This window comes from Choristoneura fumiferana, chromosome 17 (genome assembly GCF_025370935.1).
Source record: "Choristoneura fumiferana chromosome 17, NRCan_CFum_1, whole genome shotgun sequence".
Classification (NCBI taxonomy): domain Eukaryota; kingdom Metazoa; phylum Arthropoda; class Insecta; order Lepidoptera; family Tortricidae; genus Choristoneura; species Choristoneura fumiferana.
In genome coordinates, this window is record NC_133488.1 from 10,740,032 (window position 1) to 10,765,662 (window position 25,631).

A 25,631-nucleotide genomic window follows, 5' to 3' on the forward strand; every position below is an offset into this window, starting at 1 on the left:
ACAAAGTACCTTTTCTTTTCAGGTTTAAGTTCTTATAGGAACCAACTTCTTCGTCGGCCATCTTCCATTTTAAAAAGAAGTTTCTCTAAAAAGAAGAACATTTTAATGCATTAGGTAAAGCTTAAAGCATCATCATCATTCCGGGCATACATTCTACTCCCGGACAGTAACATCTCAGATTTCAGGTAACCTGCTTTCAATTTAAACGCGTATTATTGTGATTTCCATCCATGGGTCCGAACGAAGCGGTTCGCTTCATCTTTCATAACGCGAAATGCTAAGGAATGGATTTCGCTCTCATCGTCTGTATTTCCTGATAGATACAACCTAGGGATCTTCAAAGCTAGAGTCAATAAGCGTCCCTGAACTAGTGAGATACACCTTTGGCCTCATCTGCACTTTTCATCAAGTAAGATAGGGGTCAATCACGGTCAGTTTTATGTAAAAAAAAAGATTAAATATTAATATCGATCACATCGATCGAGCAAGAGTGTCATTTTAGTAGCATAAAAACACGCAGAACTACGTCCGCTTATTATTGGCGAGTACAGATATGCCTTTTGTTGTACATTTACATGCTATAATTATATAACACAGTTTAAATGTCGGGAAAACTGGGTTACAGTCAAAACAATGAGATTATTTTACACAGAGGCGCGTAAATTTCTCTTAGCTTTTATATAATTATAGTGTACTCTGGTTGTCCGCAATGCTCGGCACTGATCGTTAGAGCAATAAAAACTTGAATTTATGTGAATTTACTTTACAAGGAAGTTACGGGCGTCCCTTTGAACGACACAATTGTAAAAGTATTCGGAAATAAACTACTAACAGAAGAAAGTAAGACATTTATCGCGATTGCGTCATCTTAAATGTTGAACTGCGTTAATTTCACACAGAATACTTGATTTACTGTTAAAATATTACCCATCGTTCGTGTGTCATAATTTACGTCGTTCGTCGAAATGCCAAGGAGGTGGTTAATCTAACAATCACAAATAAGAGCTTTGGGATTCTGCGAATTGTGTCTAATAGGAACAAACACGCAACGTTGGATAATATAACGAGAGATGTATCAAGCAGCGTTACCACGAACGTATAAAATACCAACAATGGGCAAATATTTTATCCTACTTACTACTTGTACCTAATACTAAAAAAAGTTTAAGGGTGAGTGTTTATTATTTATTTATTTCCATGTTACGTCTCTCATTGCACTTACCCTAACCACTTACCGAATGTACGATAGAGTAGCAAAATTGTACAAAATTTACAAATTACATTAATAACATTAAGTAGACATTTAAAATAACTTTTATGAATTCACTAAGAGAACAACAGAACATATCAATTTGAATGGCGACGGTGGCCGTATCGTCGCCGTAAATCTCTGTGTCGTCTTGAAAAGGACTTTTTCAAAATGGGTAACAAATTAATGATTATACATTTTGCTGAGTTAAGACTCGACCCAACAGTTATCTCTGGGACATGAAATTGCCGCTTTGTATATCTATCTCGAAAATGGAAAGGGCGGTGCGTACACTTTACAAGATAGAAGGAACATCGCCACAACAACAACGGTCAGTAATATACGAGTATTAGGATTACCTGTGTTGTTGGTGTAGATATTAGATAAAAGTAACTCACTTAAATATTATAAGTAACTTAGGAAGTACCTACCATTTTCTGATAATTGTTTCATCATCTCATCCTCATGGTCGTTCAATTATCGCAAGTACGCTACCTACTTGCGGCAGAATATAAATAAAAGTATCTAAGTATTTAAAGTAGGTAAACGTCCGATTGCTCGACACCCAAATGCTCAAAAATACGTTTACCTTATGCGACAAACCATTGTCAAACTGCGTTAATGAATGCTACATAGACCTGACCGGTGGACAGACATCTCATTTTCGTTTACCATTTAAAAAACGTGCAGGATTAAGAGGTAACATACCCTAATCTTTAAAGGGTTCGAAGAGCTATTATATAAAACAGAAACAACTGGTAAAACTACTTTGATTACCAATGTTTTTTTTACAATTTCTTGTTTTGAATTGTATAATAGTTACTCCGTTAGGTAAGCAGTATTCGGTGCTCGTTATTTTTTACCAGAAAGGCAGTCTGCATTGAAATAAATGGTTCATTACCCAGCTTCGCGCCCTTTCAACGTCGCCATGTCCGTATTATACCGAAGCAATGCGTTAGACAGCATAATAAATGTAAACTGAACCGCTTATTTCCATAAAACCTAATACTATAGGGCGGTGATAATAAACAGTTTTTATTTAACGCTGGCAACATACGCAGAGTCGAGCTTAACAGGACCATTAAAGGGTAAATTCAGGCGAATTGCAAAAACATCTTGGCAATTAGAGTTAAGTACTGGGTTCAATTCCTTGTTGGCAGGCACGGGGCGGGAATGAGGCATTCGCAATAGACGAGCCGGCTAGTACCTGCGTTATTATCCATTCAGAGCCGACAGATTGCAAGATATGGTCTATTTAATAATATAGGCACCGACACACAAACGCAGTCCCGTATTAGGTACGTGTAATATTACGTTTTAAGTTAGGAACATGCGGTAATAAACCTAAGATACTCGTAAACTGTGTGTGGTTTAACTGGAAATGCTTCGCATTGCTTGCTGTTAAGTTGTTGTTGAACATCTTGTTTTATTCATAACAAGACTTTAGCCCCGGTTTTGGACGAGTTAACCATTTAGTTTAGTAGTTTAATTGAAGTTTCGGGATTCTGCGTAAATTCCCGAGGGAATTAGCATAAATTACATCGTGGATTTCATTGACGTTCCACAAAATTTCCGCGCCAAATTTAATAGGTAATACTATCGGTTGAAGTTATGGGACTACGCGGGAATATCGGGATATAAAGTAAGTTTATACCAAACTTCATCTAAATCCTTGTGGCCGTTACAGCGTGAAGGAGTAATAAACACGCGAGCGTACGCACATACTTACAAATTTTGCCTCTAATATGTATTACTAAAATTATACTCTTACCTATTACTAGAAAAATGTATTGATTTGTTTATCTCTTGTTAATCTTTTATTTCCCAGTTCGTTTTGGACTACACCGCCTTCAGTCTAACATTAAAATGTTTGAAAGAAACAAAGCACTTTTGTCTTACTGGACACCAAGCCCACCTAAAATGAACCACCTACAATGAACTCAAGTGCATGATTCAACCAGGCGGAATCAATTTTGCATTAACTATAGGAATATCTTTCTGAGTGTAGAATGCCCACCTGACCGGGTGGAAGTAGCACCACGCCTATCCCTAAACGTGCGGTCATAAAACGCAGCGAAGATGAACAATAGCTGCGCGTGCGTCGCTCCTTTGTGCACCCAGCCTCCGACTTATTAAAGAAAACAACTTACAACAACATTCGATACAAAACTACCGTGAAACTCGAATCAGAGATCCTACTAACATTAAGTATAAATACTAAAGTTTATATGTGTGCGTGTGTGTTGGACGGATTTGGATGAATTTTGGTATGTAGATAGCTGGAGATCTGAAATAACACATAGGCTAATTTTGAAGCTGCGTGTCCACCAAAGATGTGCGAGGATGTATTGCGAGGTATATGTTTTTCATTAACCAATAGAAACGCTTCATTCTCACAACATTTCTTCAAACACATTCTCGCACAGCACATCTTTGGTGAAAACAGCTGAGGGGAGAGAGGCGCGGTAAATGATGCGTTTCTATTGGTTCATGAAAAACACATTCCCCGCAATACATCTTCGCACATCTCTGGTGGAAACGGAGCCTTATCCCGATATTCCGGCGGGATCGGGATAAAATCTCGAAATATTACCTGCTGAGTATACTAGTCATGAGCATGACATGAAATTTGGCACAGTTGTTTATAACGCAACGTCAATGAAGACCACATTTTTGGGAATTAATGTATGTATATAAACTCTTTATTGTACAAAATAAGTAACAAACACAATTGACAGACATTCCCGTCGGGAATTCCCGTGAGAATTTAGTGAAATCCCAGATTTAATTTCAGATTTCGGATCAGACGATCCGTATGCTCGTTTGCCTCCTATTCCATAAAAAAAAATAACTCAACTGCTGAATCTTATGGTTTATGCGTGCAAAGATGGTATCTAATACAGTTAAAAAAGACTGATTATTGTTATTTCAATATTTTCTAAACTTAGAGGCTAAAAATTAAAAGAATTAACAACAGTTACATTTGAAAAAAAATTGTGAAGTTTTCTTAATATAGATACAGGCTCAGCCAAGAATGGTACTTATGGGATAATGCTGATCATTTTTGTAATCTTGTAATTTAATATTAATACACTATTCTATTCTATTCTTAATACCGAGTTCAGATTTTTTTACATAAACCGATCTATCTTTAAAGTATCGCCAACCCAAGCGAGACTAAATTACTTACACGCGCAAATGCAACTGATATTTTTTATCTCGTTTTGATCGTTCATTCATAACATCGTTGCCGTGTTTTTAAATGTTGTTCTAATTAGCGAAACATACATCTTCCTGGTTTCACAAGATTAATTACAAATAGATAGATTAAGATAATTGCTACATGTTTATTTAGATATCTATTCATTTTTTGTTGGGTTAGATCATTCTAAATGAATGGATAAATAAGTTAGATAATTATAATATATTTAATTAATCATCATTTGCCTGATTTGCATTACTCGTAAATATTAGGATCGTAACTAAAAGTTATCTAGCTCTTCTGTCTGACGTGAAAGAAACAACCTTAAAATGAAATATTTGCCAACGGAAACACCACTAATTCCAGTATATTTAAAAGCAATTACAATACTTAATTACTTAAAATATTATTTGCTGTCAAATATCAGGACGCAAAATAAATATTTTCTTGTTCAGCAATTAAGTACTTAAACTATGAAGCGTAACATTTGGTGAGAAATTAATAATTACCTACCAAGTAAGTGACGGTCACGCCAATGTTTTAGTATATAATTAATTCAAGCAAATTTTGATTCTATGAGTTTTTTAACACGCTTTTGTTGGTTTTACTTGTAATTGGCAAATATTTGTAGTTATGAATAATAGGAATGTTTGTTCTTGAGTCTTGGGCGTTTACTATAGTACAAGCTTGCTTAGTTTAGGACTAGGTAAATTATTGTCAAATATTATAATGAGAGGCATAAAATCTGGCCGTCAAATGTATGCAGTAATAGACAATTTTGTATGTAGAGTGGGCCAAATGTGCCGCTGAGTATATTTATCAATTTAAAAATTTATTTATCATTAAATATTCATGTAGGTAATCAATTCTTGGAAGTCGATATAAATCTACTTTTAACTAATTATCAATATTAAACTTGATGTAAGCAATAAGTACAGAAAATAAGAGTACAAGAAAGTACATTAGTTTACACTGAAACTTTTACGGTTTTTTAATAACGAATCCTTGCTAGATTAAGTGAATCAGCAAAACACGGATATGATTAAATTTAATTATAACAATGCGTGAGTTTAATAAAACGGGCAATAAATATAAAGCAATGGTTTAAGTTGTGAGATACGAGCGATTAATTTAAAAATGTCTGTCCAAATTGACTATTCTTATTGATTTTAAAAAAAAGTTCACGCACAATGATGACTAAACTGTACAAAATACAATTACAATTGATATTAATTATAAATAATAAGTAACTTTAAAATTGAATTTGAAATATTTAATTTAAACATTACTCTTCATGAGGTATGTGATTAGGTAAGATCAGAGAGCGGGAGTGAAACCTACTGAAATGAAAATCTGTCGATCTGTTGATTGAAATAAACACAAGCAATAAATAATGAAAAATCAAAAAAAAACATATCCAAAATGTAAGCTTCGTCATTGCTACATGACAGAAATCAGCGAACGGGTCTCCACAAAAAATAAGTAGGTAGTTCAAATCTGCAGCAAGCAACCTTCTTTAATGTACTTCGTCAACTTTCTATCACTGCTGAAATGTACTCTAGTATTGCCAGTAAACCTACAGCTTACACTTTGCGTCTTTGCAGGCGCAGCGTGCGCGCGCAGATGTAATTAACTTTAACGATTCATTGTAAAGGACTATCGCCACAATTTTGATTTATCTGCAAGACAGCCATAAAACATACCCTTTTGTTCGCTGGGGTCAAGGTAACGCAATTCATTTAGTCCTATGCTTTAAATAAATTAGCACATCTAATCGAACTTATAGGCACTTCTAGAATTTCTAAAGCAACATTTATTTAACGTCGCATTCTATGTTGAATCAAATCAGAACACGAAACAGCAAATATAAATAAACTACTCGCAAGATATAACGCAGACGTCATAATAATGATAGAAACCACTTCCTAAAGCATTAACAACACAAACTCGGTCTCATTTCAAATAAAATAATACCACAAAATGATCTCTTTATGCTTATTCCTAAAGGCTTTACAGCGTCGCGGGCTTATAAATATTAATGTACAAATACGGGACGCGCTTACACGCTACCCGGCTATAGGGATTCATAATCTTTGACAATAAACAGGGCCTATGGTAGGAGATAATTTTTCGTAACATCACCTCGGCGAGGCTATATCTGAGATTGGATCTAAAGGTGATCACATGAATTCTTGGGCACACCGCGTAGCCTTGTAGATGTTATCTAAACATCTTAAATTATTGTCCTGAGAGGGTACCGGGCTCATCTGGGGCCCAGCAAATGGTTACTGGATGAGGCACATAGGAGATAAGTGCGAAGAAGGCTCCGCCGCCGCTGCTAATCACGCGTGCGCCGTACGCCTCGGCCCAATCAAGGAAACGTTATATTACCGGTGATAGGAGAATGGTCTATTTATTTATGCTTGTTTAGATCTTCCGTGCGATAGTGTGTATTAAGCAGAGTTTACGTTTGCAAAAGTTTAAGATTGAGACAGAAGATCTTTAGAAGTTATTTAAATACTTGGGAATTCTAATACAGTTAAAGTTACAAGATACAGATTTAACATGTGCTCGAACCTTTTCCAATGTAAAGCGTGTTACATTCTACGTGTGAAATAAATCTTGAAACGGAGTCCGTAATACATTAACTATTCGTTCGCATACGCAACAAGCAATCTTTTGAATGCCGCGAAACGACACCGAAATAAGTTAAGTATACTGTCAATTGAGTTAAACATCTAAAATAATGACATTATATTACGTATAACGTAAAGGTCATATCCACGTGAATCGACTTGCTTGCAGTGAAACTTGGTTTTATTATAGCGCGTTGAAAGCACGACGTACTAATGCTTGGTAAGGTCAAATTACTAGTCGGCGGGTACGCAGTGCTTAGATAGCCCGTGCTTATATTGGTTAGAACAAAAAAGCCATAGTGGGATTGCAAGTGTTTCCAATTGACTAACACCGCAGCCTATTACAGGGAACGAAATAGGTGAGCTTTGGTTTTAACTGATTTCAACAGTGACTTGGCTTATGCGTTGGGGATAGGCGTAACGTATGTTGCATTGTATTTTAGTGCTTTGACTGCAATGGGATGTTACATTATTGCATGTAATTTGTACCGCGGTTTTTGCCACAGTTGCTATTTTCCCTCATAATTAAACAAGATGTAGTAAATTCGTGTATTAACACTAACAAGACTATAGAAAACTGTCGAACGAAAACTGTTGACAAAAATACACCCAAATACCTACTAATTTTATCAGTGGTCATTTTTCCTTTGCAATATGAGTAGCACTAATATTCATAAATAGTTCAATAAGCCATAAGCTATTGCCTTCCATAACGTAAATTTTCTATTTCATCGCGTGCAAAAAGAAGTGAGGTGAGAATAGTCTCTAAAGTTGCTATTTCAAATGAAGAGTGGCATAGATTATATTCATTTGCAAGAGATTCAGATTTGAATTCTATCCATCAAGCTCTGTGTTCAATTCATTTGCCAATTATTTGAGGTAAAGAAAAGAAAATATTAATCTATTAATATGGCTAGTCATACGAGTAAACCCAGTATTAAAATGTTTAAATAATACCTACAGACTACAGAACATAGTAGGTACCTATAGGTAGTCCTTGTATAATTTGTTAAACCTTAAGTAACGTGAAAAATTGCAAGAGCTGTCGCTGCATTGAAATATAGGTACCTCTTCTTTTACATGGACGTTAACTTCGTAGTTAGCATCTAAATATCTAATATTACATTTTTGTATTTAATCTTATTTCTTCCGGGGATCTCGGAAACGGCTCTAACGATATCCATGAAATTTCCTATGTAGGGGTTTTCGGGGACGAACAGTCGATCTAGCTTGATCTTATTTCTGGAAAAAAATCGTGTTGGTGAGCTCGGTCAGTAAGGTACTTGTTAAGCCGCTTAAAATCAAACTGAGTAGGTAAAACACAACTTTAAACCCTTGCTAGCTTATGCTGCAACAACAGCTTTCAAATAGGTAACCGAAAACTTTAAAATTAACTCAACAAACAAATAAACATTTATTGTATCTAAATTGGATAATTATTCACAAATGATACGAATAATTATTCAATTTATTTGATTATTGTAACAACACGGCCGGCGCGAGCGCTCCAGGCATTTGCATTATTCTGTTCTAATACCAAAAACGGTGTATGTGCATTTGAGAACTGTGTGACATACGCTGTTTTGGATCCGTGAGTGCTATTGTCGGTTGCAAGTAATAGCGAACGATTTACTAAACATCGGGACGTGGCTTACAGCCGTGAAGCTGCTGAGTTTATGAGGTACTCGGACTATCGTAAACTTTGAAACATTCATTATTAGGTAAATAATGTTAAATTTATGTTACCTTTTTTAATCAAACTTAATTTGATTATTTTGACAAATAGGTCATCACCATTTATGAGCTTTAGTAGTTATGATCACCAGTTATCTGAAAATAAGTGAAGTAGAAGTGTTATTAATACAAAAAAGTCGTGTGCGTTTTTTTAACGCCTATTTCGATGCTATCCTTTTTTACCCGACTGCGAAGAAGGAGGGTTATGTGATGTGTTTGACGCGTATGTATGTATGTAGTTATGCCTGTTACACGTGGGACCCATCGAAACAAAAAAAACTTTTTTCATTAATGTATAAACCGCTAAAATCTGTTAGAGCAATTTCTGTTACATACCAAGTACCTATCAAAAAAAAGTTTATGCTGTGCTGCAGGCCGCTTCGGAAAGACCATCACTGCCAAGAAGAATGCACCGCAAGAAACTTGGCAAAAGATTTTTTTTTTTCAAAACAAAATAAATTAATACATCCTATAACAATATACCTACATGCATCTCGTTACATACAGACTATAATAATACATCTGGTTTATTTAATTGGACAACATCACATTCGTCTAATTCCGTCCGCTCATCTAGAATATCACGGATATCACATCCGTCACACATACACATGCATAGTACTCAAGTATAAGCATAATACAGGTTAAAAGCATCCTTTTGTTTTACAAAAAGCTGCAAAGCGTTGCGCACGGGCATCGGGCGGCGTGGGCGTGCGCCCGCGGCGCCCTATCTCGGTGAACAAATTATAATTTCAAAATCCCCATCGATTTATGTGAACACTCATCTGAATAAACTGCTGCTCCATTTTGCATTTGAAGTGCTACTTTTGGTTCTCGAATGTTTTTTAAATGTGCAATTATCGTCGAGTTAAACGAATTTTATGCAACAGTCAAGCGGTGACTGAGTTTCGTGCCGTTTGTTTTTAGTCAATATAAATATAGTACATGTTTCAACGAATACCACTGTCTGAAGGTAAAAAATGTTTGTCTAATATGGGAAAAAGAAATTACTACTTTGGGTCATAAAAAAGTATGTTAAAAGTTTTAATATTACGCCGCCGTGCATTCACACACCTTACTTATTATTTGTTCGTAGCTTTAAACCATAAAATCAACGCGGAAACTGCGAAGAAAACTCGTATACCAGTAACTTACATGCTAATTAAATAGAAAGTTAAACAATACGTTCTAACCCCCATTTTCTCTAACATGAAACACAAAGCTGCAGAATGACATGCAACTCCGTGTTGTGCTACTCGTAAACGGCGAATGACGGAGATAAAATTGGTTGGCAAAACTTAACAAATGTGCGCGCTCTCACCTAATGCTAATATTACACATGCCTGGAAATAATGCACTGTCTTACTTACTCACTTAATTAGTGTGTATGCGGTACCTTATTACTTGTGTCGAAAAGTCCCAATAAAATTTTACTTATTTTTATCCCGGTACCCACCACAATGGGTAATGGATGAAAAACTTAAATACGCTTGAAACTTTTTATATCAATAGGAATAACCTTTCTAATTAACAGAAAAAAATATCTTATTTTTAAGTAACATCAACTAATTTAAAAAAAATGAAAGATGTTTCTTTAGCGCCAAATTACGTTATTCCGGTCGGTTACGGGTTATTCCATAGCCCAGAACAAAAAGTAAAAAAAAGGAATTGATGTGTCTTTGACTCGTTCGTTTTGACAGGTGACACTCTTTACCGGGCCGAATAATACCGACCCTTTTTTTCATGTACACGCCCATAGAAACTGACATGAGCTTCTATGGGTGTGTACATGAAAAACGGGGTCGGTATTTCCATATCGGTATTATCCGGACCGGTAAAGAGTGTCACATGTCAAATAGATCGAGCCAAAGACACATAAATTATGTTTTATTGTTTTTTATTCTGGTCTATGGAACAACCCGTAACCGACCGGTCTATCCTAATTTGGCGGTAAAGAAAACTCTTTTCATTTTTTTAAATTAATTGATGCTACTTATAAGTCTGATATTTTTTTCTGTTAATTAGAAAGGTTATTCCTCTTGATAAAAAAAGTTTCAAGCGTTTCTAAGATTTTCATCCATAAGATTTCTATTAGGTATAATTTTCATCATTTACGATTTCTATTGCGAAATTCACGTTCGATATCACATTGACATAGTTTCATTTTATGACGTGATTTCTCCTACAGTTAGAGTTAACCCGCGTCTGTAACAAAATCGTGAATCATTAGTAGTGCAGCACTCGTTATTGGAAAAAGGCGAGACAAGGCGCCATTTACAATTTCAGTGTGAGATTTAAAACTAAGGTGAAAAGTGTGCCTGTTATTGGCTAGTAGCTCGCGGTGAACTTTGGAATGAAATATTACACCAGGGTAAAATAAAATATGACAACTATCTGACAGTAAAGTTAATCGATACATATATGTATACCTAAGAGTTACTCACTAGCTGTTGCTCGTGTGTTCTTCTAAGATTTTTTTTATAGCTTTCCCGCGAGTACTGTGAAAGTTTCCGAGACGTAGGTAACTATATTTCTTAGGTCTCAAACTACCTTCATCTAAGTTTCATATAGGTAATTGATTCAGCAAATCAAGCATGAAAAGGTAACAGACAGACAGAGTTACTCTCACATTTTATCCGTATGTATTTTCACAAACTGATATCTAAGGTGAAGTACCCTAAAGTAAATTCTTCTTCTAACTCTTCTATTAATCTCAAATCAATATTATTATCTCATTTGACCATATTTTAACCGATAGAGCAAATCCGCTTATCTACTATACTTAATGTAAATTTTGTACACTATACCATGTAGTGTTACAAAGAATGGTTTAACTTCATATATTGTTTTATTTCATAAAATTTGAAGTCATCATCATCCCAGCCTATATACGTCCCACTGCTGGGCACGGGCCTCCTCTCAGAACAAGAGGGCTTGGGCCGTAGTTCCCACGCGGGCCCAGTGCGGATTGGGAACTTCACACGCACCATTGAATTGCTTCGCAGGTTTGGGCAGGTTTCCTCACGATGTTTTCCTTCACCGCAAAGCTCGTGGTAAATTTCAAATGTAATTCCGCACATGAATTTCGAAAAACTCAGAGGTGCGAGCCGGGGTTTGAACCCACGACCCTCTGCTTGAGAGGCGATAGGTCAAACCACTAGGCCACCACGGCTTTTTTGAAGTACCTAGGTAAAAATTGAAAAGTGGCTATATTGTCAGATACGCGGAATTGTCTAATCCAAATTAAGCGGATTTGCACTAACTCCAAAGAAATAATACAATCTTGACTCTACAGTTGCACTTGAGTTCATTTCAATTATATGACGCCACATCTAGCTCGGAACCTAATAGATTTAAATGTATAAGACACTTATCTTGAACTTTCCCTATGCGAACAACGATATAAACTAAACAACACCTTAATTACTTATCATAACTTGTGTAATCACGATTTTATCTACATCGCAACTGCATTAAATGCAACGCGATATTTTACTTCCATCCGATACGCGAAGCTTTACTAAGCACCTTTGCTAAAACTTAAAGGCTCGACCTCACTATGCGGAAATACACTGACAACGAAATGACTCCGAGTCCGATTCGAAGTACCGTTACTTTCGGCAAACGCAAACGTACTTTTTAGCAAACGTTGTTACTTAAATTAACCCGCTTTACATATGCAAGAAGATACAACGTTTTTTTATACATCACAGATGAAACAATTGCCAAATATCGTCAAACTTTAAAATAGATGGGTTTATGGACAGATCAAGATAAGTATCGTCTTAAGCATGTTGTTGTTCAATTTTAAGTACTAATCGACTAAATACCCCATCATACACAAAAAGCACCTTACATGCTGATATTTTCACTAATGAGTAATGAGTAACATAACTTTTGTAAAAATCGTGAAAAACACGAAAAACGTACGCGGATTAATAGCAGGAGATACCAAATATGCGAAATATCGTATTTCGAAGCATATAAGCGAAAACACTTCGAATCCTCTAATTATTCCCATGCATCCGATTTTAGTAAATAAATCACTATCTTTATTTACTTCCGTTTAGTGCATTCGAGCCTTTACCAAGCGCGTCTGCTAACCCTTATGCAGAATTGACGGTTTACTGCAACAAAGTCCTAGCATTCTCACCAGTTCATTGAAAATTATACCTTGTTTAAGTAGAGTAGCGTAAAATTTTAACTACTCTTAGCTCTACATATAAATGCCAAAGAGTGTCGACCTCAGCCTCACTCGAGTACGGAAATCACGCAATAGGTGATTAATACAATGATTGACCCACATTATTAAACATTTCGTTTAATTAATGTTATCTATCATTAACTCGATGAGATTAAATCGATCAGTTATGTTGACAGCCAAGATTTTAGCTAAAGAATAAATTAGTTAAACTATTTTGGCAATCATCGCAAACGTAAATTAAAATGTGTTTTAATTATTGACTTATAATAATACTAGTGACCTGCCCCGGCTTTAAACGGGTGTAACTTTGAAAAACCAGGTAGAGGAAATTCTACCGCCCTTTCCCAAAAACTATACTAGCGCGAAGGGGAAGAATTTCCCTCGAAGAGGGATTTCTTTGTTATGGCGTTCCTTATGCTATACAAGGTATTTATATATGAGGTGTTTATTTCAAGTATATAATTTATTGAATCAGGCGTTACTTTGCGGAGGTCTATATCAATAAACTAAAACAATTTCCTTGCTCACCCGCGACGATACGATAGCTAAGCTTATGCAAAATATGTGTGTTCATGCAGTTCCTCCACCTCCACACTGTAAGAACACACACCACCACCACACCACCACAGAATGACACCATACTGACGCATTTCTAACTCAACCAGAGCTCATCTTCAGAGTAACACAACCGTACACAATGCTACCAGTTGTTAGACAACTAACAACAACAATCAAATAATATATAGATTGACAGCTGTCACTTGTTGAATGTCGCCATACGTACGTTACATGTGTGTAGGTGTGTGTAAACGTATGTGTCGTTGTACGGCGACATTTGACAACTGATAGCTGTCAATACGACCTCTTTTTTTAAATCAAACAGACCAAGGCACAAAACCTATTAATCCCACGAAACGTGTGAAAAAAAACGGCACGTGAAAAAAATATCTATTTACAGGAGTGAGCTTCGTTTTAAGTCTACTATCGATAAAAAAATATAATATGGATCGTCTCAAAAAAATTAAGGTACCTACCCAATTAACAGAAACTATAATTTACATTAGCAATTATTTGTAACGTGCAATTGCATCCAATATCATTGCCCGTGCAAGGTGTTCAAAAATATGTCAAAAATGTTGTATTGCCCGGCGTGTTCTTTCGGCATGTAATAATAATGGTGTGTGGCTGTATGTCAGTCCGAATTCCTGATACCGAAAAAAAAGCTGAAATTTAAATACCCATTATGAAAGACCAATCAAATGTGCTAACATCTTTCACTCTGACATTTCCAAGAGCAAGAGTTCTCACGCAAAAAAAAACTACGTACATTGGCAGCCCCTATTCCCAGAGCCTCCATTAGCGTCTATCAAATGATATCTGCTCACTAGACTGAACGGAATCGAACCCTGGCACCCCCGTCAATGTCCCACATCTTATGGGCCCGATAAGGTCCGTCATCCACCAGTAATGGCACTAAAAGCATTTGTAAATTGCAATCAAGTTTAGGGCGAGGGTTGAATTTCATATTTTATTTTGCAACAAGATTAGCTGATGGAATAAATTTTCAACTTTGTAACGATATCGTAGTTTATGCGAGTATTTTAATGGATACAGAGCTTTAGGCATAGGTGGGCAGCCGAACATATGATTTCAAAATGAATTTTTAGTTAGGCTTTCAAAAGTCTAGTACTCAGTACTCGTATCACAAAAAGAAACCAGTTACTTTAATCATCGAGCGCAGTTGCGTTAGTATTATGTCAAGAGGCATTATAGTAACATTCTAATATTTTATCATAAACTTAAACTACGCTCGTTAATAAAAACGAGTAGGTAACTGATTTCCTTTTGCTGATAGCATAGCAGTATGTACATTATGTACACATTATGTATATATACACTTTATCATTATATTATTATTTATTTTATTAAACATGAAACTACCGTGATGCTCACTCATATTAAATGATATTGTAACGGATAACTCACGTCTTAAACCGAGTTTAGCTCGACATGTTTCGGGCTATTTCATAGCCCTTCTTCTTAGGAGCACGCGACTCGGCGGCTGCCGCAACACGCACACCCAAGACTAAACTCGAGCTAAACTAAACTCGGTTTAAGACGTGAGTTATCCGTTACAATATCATTTAATATTTTATTAAACCTGCAAAACATCTACACAGGTACGGTTCATTAATAAAAACATTAAATAACCTCAGCATCCTTGCAATATCTTGTGTCTAGTTTAAGTGTGTTCAGAAACAAGTCGATGGCATTAACATGCTGGTAAATGTGATAAGGTAATGTAATAAAAATAATTATAAATGGCTTTAGCTCGTTGCTGAAGCATCCGCGTCTAGAATTAGAACCAAGTTAGCTAATTCTAAGTCTCACGTGCATGTCAGCACGTTCTCCGGGGCATTTTTTTCATTGTCGAAATCCATCTCAAGCCCAAAATTCAATAGAAAAAGGTACTCACGTCATGTGTAGTGTCTCCCCTGTGGAAATTCTCTTCAGTTTCCTTCACTCGCTCAGTTATATTTCTGGTCAGCACTTTGCGATCTTTGCTCTCTCGCACCTTGCCATCAGGATTCGCGACCACGCGGGATGACACCAACACTTTTGCATCCGCTGGGGCTAGCTCACTTGATGGAAAACCGGCTAGTCCTAAAGAAACAATCGAAGAATTTACCATAGTGTCAAATCGCGATGTGGTAGACAAGAGAAGCATTGATAAATTTATTTTCTAACGTGGTGATGAATTTTATTAGTGTGGTTAGTGGCCACCAATCAAGATAATAACCATACTAGATGCTAACCTTTGTAGTATTTATGATTAAATAGCAATCTATTTGCGATTCGTTGTTGAAGACAGGCTTCTGCGTGGCTTGTAATGGAGATGATTATGAATGAATGAATGAATCAATGAACCTATCCTACTCAGGAACGACTCGACGGACTGTTTGTCGTAATGTCATATCGACGAAGAAGGAGAAAAAAAGCAATGAATACGAGTCGGTGGGTCGAATATTTAAATACATACATACGCTTGAAAAACATAACCCTCCTTTGGGCAATCAGGTTAAAATATTTACCATTCAGGGGTGCTCCTACGCCATCCACGTGGTCCCCAAGTGCTGTTCCTTCTTGATCTCCTTTTTGGTCATCTGGTACCCGATGCTGTAATGAAATAGATAAGATAATAGCACAATTTATTGAGCAGATTGCTATCGTAATTTTACTTTATTTCTGTAAAACGGAAAAATGTAATTTGAAATAAATAATTTAGCGTCCAGTTTTGCACTTCACAAATGAACTTTTTACAGTCAAGGGAAACTTGGTAGATCAACGAAGAATTCACATCGTGACAGTTGTTCTGGTTGGTAACTTCTTGACGTCTTAGTCGAGCGATGACATCGAGAAGGGCAATAAAATCAGTTATCACGTAACAAGTATCATTGGCCACCAATCTGTTAACTATGATTGATGACACATGATGCAAGATCCACTTTGTTGAGTCATCACCACAAATCATCCCACCCGTAAAAATGCTAGGATTGGTAATTATTGGGCATGGTCCAAAACCTCAGTTTCGTAACTCGCTGGACGGGAATTACTTGAAAATCTGTTCCGCCTGGCAGGGGTGCAGTGAAAGGTGTTGAATTGAACTAGCGGTTATGCGTTGAAATAATGGGAATTATACAATACAATAAAACGATTCTTTGTTGAATATCGAAAATACACAGTATAAAACCGGCCAAGAGCGTAAGTAATATTTTTCCAAGGATTTTATACGGAATCTTCCAAGTTTAGGTATATTTTATACCTTAGGCTGCTATTTACTCTTAAACTACTAATAATTCTCAAGCAAACTTAGCCGTTATAGTTTTCGTTGAAATTTTGATATACTTACTACCATCCTGAATTTTTTTAATTTTTTCCACCCACCGGTTTAGATTTTAGGGGGGGACGCTCGATTTTTATGAAAATTTGCACTTTAAAGTTGAATATTTCGCAAACATATCACACTAAATCGAAAAGTCGTCTTAGCAAACCCCTAATGGTTTTAAAAGACCTATCCAACGATAACCCAGACTATAGGGTTGAATGAGAAAAAAAAATCACCCCCACTTTAAGTCTATGGGAGGTACCCCAAAAAAATTTTTTTTAGAAATTTTTATTGTACCATTTTTACCACACTTTTTAAAAATGTTTTACGCATTCTACCTACGTAGATATTTTCTAATTATCGTTATTTCATTGCCAAGTTACCTCAGTCTGATGATAGTTGGTGGTGTGAGTGTCTTCGTTGACGGAGGTGGATATCTTGGGCCCTGTATCTTTGAGAATGCGTCCATCTTCCAGCAGCAGTTCGCGCTTGACTCTCGTCGCGATCTGCCGCGTCGTCGTCACCTCGCTTTTCTTGCGGGTCACCCATTCTTCTGCAAGGTGCAAGACAGTTTGAGTTAAAGGCTAATAGATAGTGCAATAATATCGTCCAAATTTTGTTACATTGCGTGGCCGCGCGGGTATGGATTTAGAATTGATTGATTATCAAGAGTAGTATATTATATACAGCACACAGAATATTTCTTGCCGCATCGTCTAGAGGGCCATTTAATTTTTTTTTATGGTGGAATGAAGTTGTTACTCTGAGAACAAGTGACGGTAGCGCCACTGTCTATGCATAAGAAAATTTTTATTAGCCTAAGTTTACGATTAAGGGGCTGTTTCACCATCCATTGATTAGTGTGATGCCGTCTCTATTTGTTTTGTTCGAATAGACGGTATCACATTTAACCGTCAGTTAACACTAATCAATGGATGGTGAAACAGCCCCTTAGTTTCACATCATGTCATTTATATTTTTATAATGAAGCTTCTGTTTTAGAACTACTATAAATAAAATATATTTGACTAACCTTCTTTTGTTGTTGCTATGGTATCCCCTGGCTCGGACTGAAAACAAAAAAAACAGCATTATGATTAAAGTTATAAAATCATACACATGAATTAGGTACGTCTTCTTCTCGTATCTGATCTATTAGGTACTATTTTTAATCAGTGCATTTTTTTTCCGGAAAAGTATTTCAAAATTACAGCATTAAACCAAGTAACCAAATTATGTTGCCTTTATTGATATTTTCCGGTCGTAAAACAACATTTTATGTTTCAAATCTTCTTTAATCGCAATTAATATTTATTTTCTAACCTAAAACATGTTTATGTTTCATAATTTTGACTATCTCAAAGTTCTTCTGCATGTTTGTAAACTACATGAAAACAATAATTGTTCCGTTAAAAAATGTGGCTTTTAACGCCATCTCTTACCGAGTAGCTGAACTCTCTAAATAGAGACCGAGCGCGTTCAGGTGATCTTGCCATGAACTGCAAAAGTACACGTGGTCGCCGCTTGATGGCGCCATGGTCGTTTAATGAAAAAACTGTCACCATGAAACTTCATGCACTAAAAACACTTTCAGCGGGATTTAAAGTTTAAAAACACGTGATTTTATTCACTCACACAACTGCAAATCCTTGTATTCTTGCTACTTAATATACACATTACCTGTGTTTTGTGGCGCAACCTACATCGAAAATTATTGTTCTACAAGAATTTTACACGCATATTCGTAATTAAACAATTCACACAAGTGTATCGTGTTACTAAATGCTGAATCGACAGCCGACTGAAGGAAAATCAAGGCTTTGGTTATTTAATTAGTCAATGGTTGGATTAACATTTTCATTTGGTACACAATACTTGCACGTAATGCTGTATTGGTATGCTGGTTGAGCACTGCGGCTTCCGCTGAGCCATTCGAACGCTACCGTTAATACAACGGGGAATTATTAGATATTGGCAATAATTTGTAATTTCTAAACATAATGATTGCTCGAAACGCGTCCTGAGTGACAATATGACTGCAACGTGTGACGGCGTCATTTCACGATATGCCTAGGAATTTCGTGATCTGGCGGATTTTACGATCGGCCGCCGACATATATAAGTAGGTAGCGAAAAATAACATACCTACCTACCGTACACGGCTTAAATTTCTTTTAAATACCTACTTAACCTGGTTATTAGTGCTCCGTACCTAAAGGGTAAAAACGGAACCCTATTACTAAGACTTCGCTGTCCGTCCGTCAGACAGACGTCCGTCTGTCACCAGGCTGTATCTCATGAACCGTTATAGCTAAACAATTGAAATTTTCACAGATTGTGTATTTCTGTTGCCGCTATAACAACAAATGCTAAAAACAGAATAAAATAAATAAATACATAAATACAACAAACATTATTTTTTGACGTTTTTTGCTCGATATTAATAACGGCAATAGGCTCTTCAAATATTCATAGAATATTTAGTTGTATATTATGTCGTACATTCACTTTAAAAATAAATAATTATATTAAAATAAAATAAATATTTAAGGCGGCCTCCCATACAACAAACGTGTTTTTTAGGGTTCCGGAGCCAAAATGGCAATAACGGACCCTTAGAGTTTCGTCAAGTCCGTCTGTCTGTCTGTCTATCTGTCTATCTGTCTGTCCGTCCGTCCGTATGTCACAGGCATTTTACTCGAAAACTATATCAATGAAATTTGAACTACAGATGTCTTGTCAAAGCCGCTATTTAGTTTTGTAGTTAAAATACAAAAATAAATATTTATAGGGGGGGCACTCCATACACGTAACAGAAATTGTTTTTTTTAACTCGCATCAACGTGTGGCACATAGTTCGACAGCTCTTTTGAAAATATAGTAAGGTTTCTCAAAAACTTTTTTGATTAAGTGAAGATTTCCGGAAATAATCGCTCCCAAAGTAGCAAAAAAAAAAAGGTTTTTATTCTGTTAATGTTAACAAAGGTATTTGTTTTACAAATAACCAATCCTCTTAGAACGTCTTAAATAAAATGTGTAATAAAAGAATATTTAATCACTCTGACCTCAGTTTTGTACAAATACGTAAATATTAGTTAAAAATGGTCATAGTATAATTATGTAAGTATACAGGGAAGTAAATTCAAGCATTAAAATTAGTAAAACTTTTATTTTAATGAGGTAATACGACTAAAAGAGCTGAAAAATTTGCAGTTGCTTTTAGCTGGTCTCTTAATTCCTCGTAAGTTTAGTGTACCTAGGTAAAGCAAATTATTATGATTTTTTTTCTAACCACTGTTTATGAAATCCGTCGAAGACGCCAGTCACTCACATTGATAAACGACGCGGAAAGTTTTTCCACTTACGGAGCTCCTAAAGGAAATGAAGAAAATATTATACGTGACTCGCAAACTTATTAGTGGGTATAGGTTGGTTAAAATTATAATTGACCAGCTTGTGCTGGCTCGTGAAAGAATGGAGTCCCCGTCTCGGAATTTCGAAAAAGGAATTATCAGTTCAAATTTCATGTTTGTTCACTTACGGCCACTTAAATTGTTGGTGAAACATTTAATCTTGATTTAATAACTTTATTTTAATGTTTTTTTTTTTTCAATATACCTATGATGACCAGATGTTCTCAAAGGAAGATCAGCGCCGCTCGCAAGACCGGCAGTTTGCTGATTCTGGACTCACGAAATAGTGCTTATTCTTTTCTAAATGTAACTTTTGTGGTATGGGCCAGGATTTGGCACACTCTTCAGACCAATACCTAACTTATAAATCGCATGTAATAACTAACTTTCATGGTATCTACCATGACAAGCTGAAGCATATCACAGCCTCATAATAGTCATCAGATGTGACAGAACACGTGTCACTGTCGGTGCGCGCGCGCACAGAGGCCGCGCCCTTGCGCCGCCGCAGCGAGGCCGGCTGCATTGTGATGCACTGGCTTTGTAACGGTCACGGCTCATGCTTGAGGATGCACCGGAACTGTCTTTTTATGTATTGTATTTTTATTGTAATTATTGCAGCTTGGCGTAACTAGAGAGGGATGCTTACAGGGCAACAAAAACTAATGCACATTTTTTGCCAGTGATTCAGTTAGTATTAGTACTAAAGATCTGAACATCCCAGGTCCTTCAATAACTGTTTGGCAATTTTATCATTTGAAAACAGGGATTACTGAAGTGGTCGAAATCGGTTTCCCGGGGATGACATTTATAAACGAAAAGTGGTTTTGGAAGTTTTTAAATTCGTAAGTGTTTTATATCAATAAGAAAAAACCTAAAGAGATTTTCTTAAACAAATTTGGCTATGGTATCTAAGGTAGCAGTCTATGTTGGAAAAGGGGTTTCTTGTTTCTTGTTCAATATAGTTTGGGAATCCCTGATTTAAAACATGCAATAATCTTAAGATTATTTCTGGTTATTAATGGTAAAGGTTGATGTTCAACAAACGTCAAAACTAATAGATAATACTTTCGATATTTAAGGTCCACAATAAAAGCAATATTTTGACAAGGCCTTTCAGAATCAGTTACCTGGGACTACTATGTATTACCTCACAGCGTGTTATTTTTATGGCACACTGCACCTCTACTTCAAATCACTTTCTGGTTTATTTGGCCAGGCTCGCGTGTAAAGCATAAACAAGTCAATGTAATGAACAACGAAACAAGCCCTCGGACCTTGCATTCATGCATTAAATACCCTGCGCCCGCGGCTATCGGGAACTATCTCCACCGACCATCAATATCGGAAACTAGTAGGGTTGTCATAATAATTCACAAAAGTTTTAACAAAAAGGTAACTGACTTCAGAGAACTTTTTTAGTACCTTAAATATTGTAGACAGAACCTTTTGCTTGACGGAGACTTTACGATACTGCATTCAGAGATTGTCTAAAAATGATTTGCTTTGTCTAGAAACCGAATCGACTCAAATGTGAAAAAAAACATCCCGTATTTTTATGATGCGAACCAAAAGAATGACCAAAAATAATTCCTCTTGAGCAACATAGTACATTTAATAAAAGAAAGGAATAACTCACCGGTTTTTTTTATGTGGTTGAATGTTAAATGTCTTAGTCTCATAACAACGAAACTTCAAACCTTTATTTCAAAATACCTTACGTTAAAAATAACTAAATATCTATACCTAAATCTTAAAAAGTCTAGTTAAACTTGATCTGTGATTGGATTGTTGTACTATTGTCGTTAGTGCTAGCCACTTTCATAGAGTTTAAGCATTTTGAGACAACAAAATATTGCCACTGTCATGTTTCAAGCTTAAGTTATTTTGAAATTTGGACGTATGTAGGTACATTAAATATTTAGTCATTCCGGAATGAAGTTTTTGGGCAAAATCATAACGACTTGAATTCATTTTAAAAACAAGATAAAAAAGAGCTTAGGCATTATGCGACCGTGGCTATTTGAACTTTAGTCAAATTAGTGAGTAAGGCATTACTTACGCAATTCAGTTGTAATGAACACAAAACAATTTTTATTCCTCTCCTCTGTTGGCAACCCTACCTACATATTGAGCCTACGTTTGAAACAATGAAGTGTTTTGGGACGGAGTTCGCGCACAATACAATATTTAGACCAGAGGTTCACAACCACAGGTCTGTAAGAACTATAACATAATACATACTTACAAACCAATAAAACATACCTACTTAATGCGAATTTAACTATTATTAGGCACAAAGTAGACCTTTTTATGTTTGCATTCATGACTTCAAGGTTGTTTATAGAACCTAGTTACCATATCAAGGGCAGAACCAGCTTTATTTCCAGAGGGAGAATGTGGTCTTTGGTCATAACTAAATCAGTTCTTCACTTTTGTTGGGGAAATACATAATATTAATGAAATTAGAAAAATATCTACTGTTATTATAGCCACAGCCAAGGAGCCAAAGGATGGGGGTCATGACCTCCATGACCCGCCCCTGGGTCCGCTGATGTACCATAATATTGTGTTGCCAAAAAAAGGTTGGCATCCACTGATTTCGTCGTCCGCTAATGGGGAGTATCGCCTTGTGGTCCACACAATCGTATCGCTGCCATCTCGCTACAGCGGTGTTGCCATGTAATGGAGCGTGGTCCTAATAGATCACAAGTTTGACAACAAACGTTAACTGTATTACTGTCTTATCTTATTTTAACAAGGGTTTTTTGGTTGAGATCCTTTAAAGGGATAAGACCGTCTTTGTACAAGTATCTCAAAGTGTGTCAATTGTATTTTGTTTCTTTTCTTTTGTAGCTATAATAAAGAGTTTACATGCATACAATATATTATGCATAATATGTGTATTATACTCGTAATTTTAAAAGTGGCTACACAGTACGTTTTAAAAATTACCTCGACAGCTCTAACAGGAACAAATGTATCAGTTTTCAGATTGAGAACTTCATATTCACATGCACCATTGAATTTCTTCGCAGATGTGTGCAGGTTTCCTCACGATGTTTCCTTCATTGTGAAGATCATGGGAAATTATCAAATATAATTTCACACTTCGATTCCGAAAAACAGAGGTGCGAGTCGGGCTCGTACCCACGACCCTCTATCCAACGATACCCCACACACGTTAGTCGAGAAAACAATCACCCCTACTTTACGTATCTATGGGAGGTACCCTAAAAAAAATTTCTTATTTTTTTTCATTTTACCACTTTGTATATTCATGCCAAATTACAGACAGACGGACAGACATGGCGAAACTATAATGGTTCCTAGTTGACTACGGAACCCTAAAAATGGATAATGAATCTTTTCCTTCCGCGTTGAACAAGAGACTTACTCAAATTCTTTATTGTGTTATAAATTCCACAAACAAAATATTGTTGTTCTGGACTCCCTTCAGTTGCTAGGTCGGCGCGATTTACGCTTTATTTAAACTGGCTCGAAAGGTCGCACCAAATAAAGGCACTGCCAAAACTACGGAGGCAAACGAAATTAAAATTACAGTCCCACCTTGACTCGACTAAAATGTCGATGCCCGAACTTTTATTCAATTATGTTTAATGACACTGGGAGTGCCGCGGCAAATCTGAAGAATTGCATCATAGGTTATAACCAAGTTTGATAAAAGATAACCCATATATACTGATGAACTTGAATCATCTTAAATATCCAGAGCAAATAATGTTTATGTTGACGACATAAGTCTCTCTCAGGTTACGTCGTAATTATTCTTCATCTAGAAATTAAGCTTTGTCTGCGAGAAATTTGTTTATCGCTATCCCACCGGAACTATGAAAGAAAGAAAGATTAATTTTATTTGGTTCCATCAGTACCACCACCTTACCTACAGTAATAAGACTAAAACACTAAAACTAACAATACAAACTAAGTTACGTTACGTGGTGATACGACAGGACACCAAAAAAGGTCTCCATTCAGCATGTGTTGCCACACGTTATGTACATTGTACCTACAGCAACGCTGGTTTTCCAGAATAAAAACTATCCTATGCCCTCCCCTATCGTATGACCACGACCACTCTGTAAAGCTATCTCCATACCAAATTTCATCTAGGTAAATTGGTTCAGCGGTTTAAGCGCGAAGGACTAAGAGAAACCTCTAAATAAATCAATACTTACAATTACAACGTAATCCAGTCCGAACACCCTCCTTGTTTGTCAAATAGATAAAAAATTAACGACACAACAACAATAATCCCCAAAAAAATTGTAGCAACTACCGAACCCAGGTAGTCAGAAAAAACTCAACAAAAACACTTCACAAAAACTGTTACTTTAATTATTTATCCATCATAAATTACCTTCCTGTAGACGCCCGTGGTTGCGTACCGCACCAATAGGTAATTTATAATGTGACCACTATTTCTAAGAGGGAAAGTTTGTTACTTTGTTTGTATTTATGTTTGTTGGATCTTTTTATTGCACGCTGTAAGTTTGTTTGTCTAGAAGTGCGTTAACAGCTCCACTAATTTCCAAATAGTTTTGCATATTAACCATTCATGACCAAGAAAAAGGCACACTAAAAAAATCTTTCTATACCAGAAAACTGCTCAATTTCCGTAGAATATCGATGGATATATATGCATATCCTAAGTCGTTGTTGCTAAGCAACCGTTGTTTATAATGATTCCCGCCGCCTGTAGGTACGAGTACGCTTAGATTTTTTTAATCTAATTGCAACTGATTTTAATGAGGTAGGTATTCACCATCAGTTAGATCATTATTCGCAAAAATGATGATACATGCGGGTGTTATTTTAGGGAAAGGAAGCCGAAAAAATGTGAAATATCTTCGATTAGAGACCTTTTTTTAGTTTTTTTAGTTTAGACCGTTTTTTATTTTGATTAATAAATAAATCAATCATTATTTTTAATTTTGTGCAGTCACAAGCAAACTAGTCATTCACTCTGAGGTATGAACGACTCTGCTCAGAGTGAACCATTTCGTTTGAAACCGAGAGTGGCGCAGGCGCATTGTGGCCCGCTGACCGGCCTGACCCTATGCAGGCAAGGCCGTTCGCTAGCGCGGGATGCTTTGTTGATTGTAAACAATACGATGGCAGTACTTCGGAAGAAAACCTCTTGGGTCATTGGAGAAGTATTTAAAGAGAGTTGACAGTTGACAGTTTCTATAAATATCTAAAAGAAAAGAAAGAAATCACAATATTATTATTAATCACAATATTCACCTAGTGGCAACAATCCCTGTTCGCGGTGATACAATAGTC

At 36.2% G+C, this 25,631-nt stretch overlaps 1 protein-coding gene across 6 annotated transcripts in view; it reads right to left on the reverse strand.

The window, feature by feature from the left end:
* LOC141436938 (uncharacterized) overlaps positions 1-25,631 on the reverse strand; it is a 236,978-nt gene that overhangs the window by 177,905 nt on the left and 33,442 nt on the right. For 2 of the 6 annotated variants that reach the window (XM_074100079.1, XM_074100075.1), the window contains exons 2-6: positions 18,354-18,610; positions 17,945-17,981; positions 17,295-17,464; positions 16,118-16,202; positions 15,502-15,689 (exon numbers count right to left, since the gene is read on the reverse strand). In XM_074100079.1, coding sequence (XP_073956180.1) covers positions 15,502-15,689; positions 16,118-16,202; positions 17,295-17,464; positions 17,945-17,981; positions 18,354-18,476 — 603 coding nt within the window. In that variant the 5' untranslated portion in view covers positions 18,477-18,610. Of the gene's footprint in view, positions 1-15,501; positions 15,690-16,117; positions 16,203-17,294; positions 17,465-17,944; positions 17,982-18,353; positions 18,631-25,631 lie in introns of all 6 variants that reach the window. The other 4 variants (XM_074100078.1, XM_074100076.1, XM_074100077.1 and 1 more) reach the window with 3 other exon arrangements.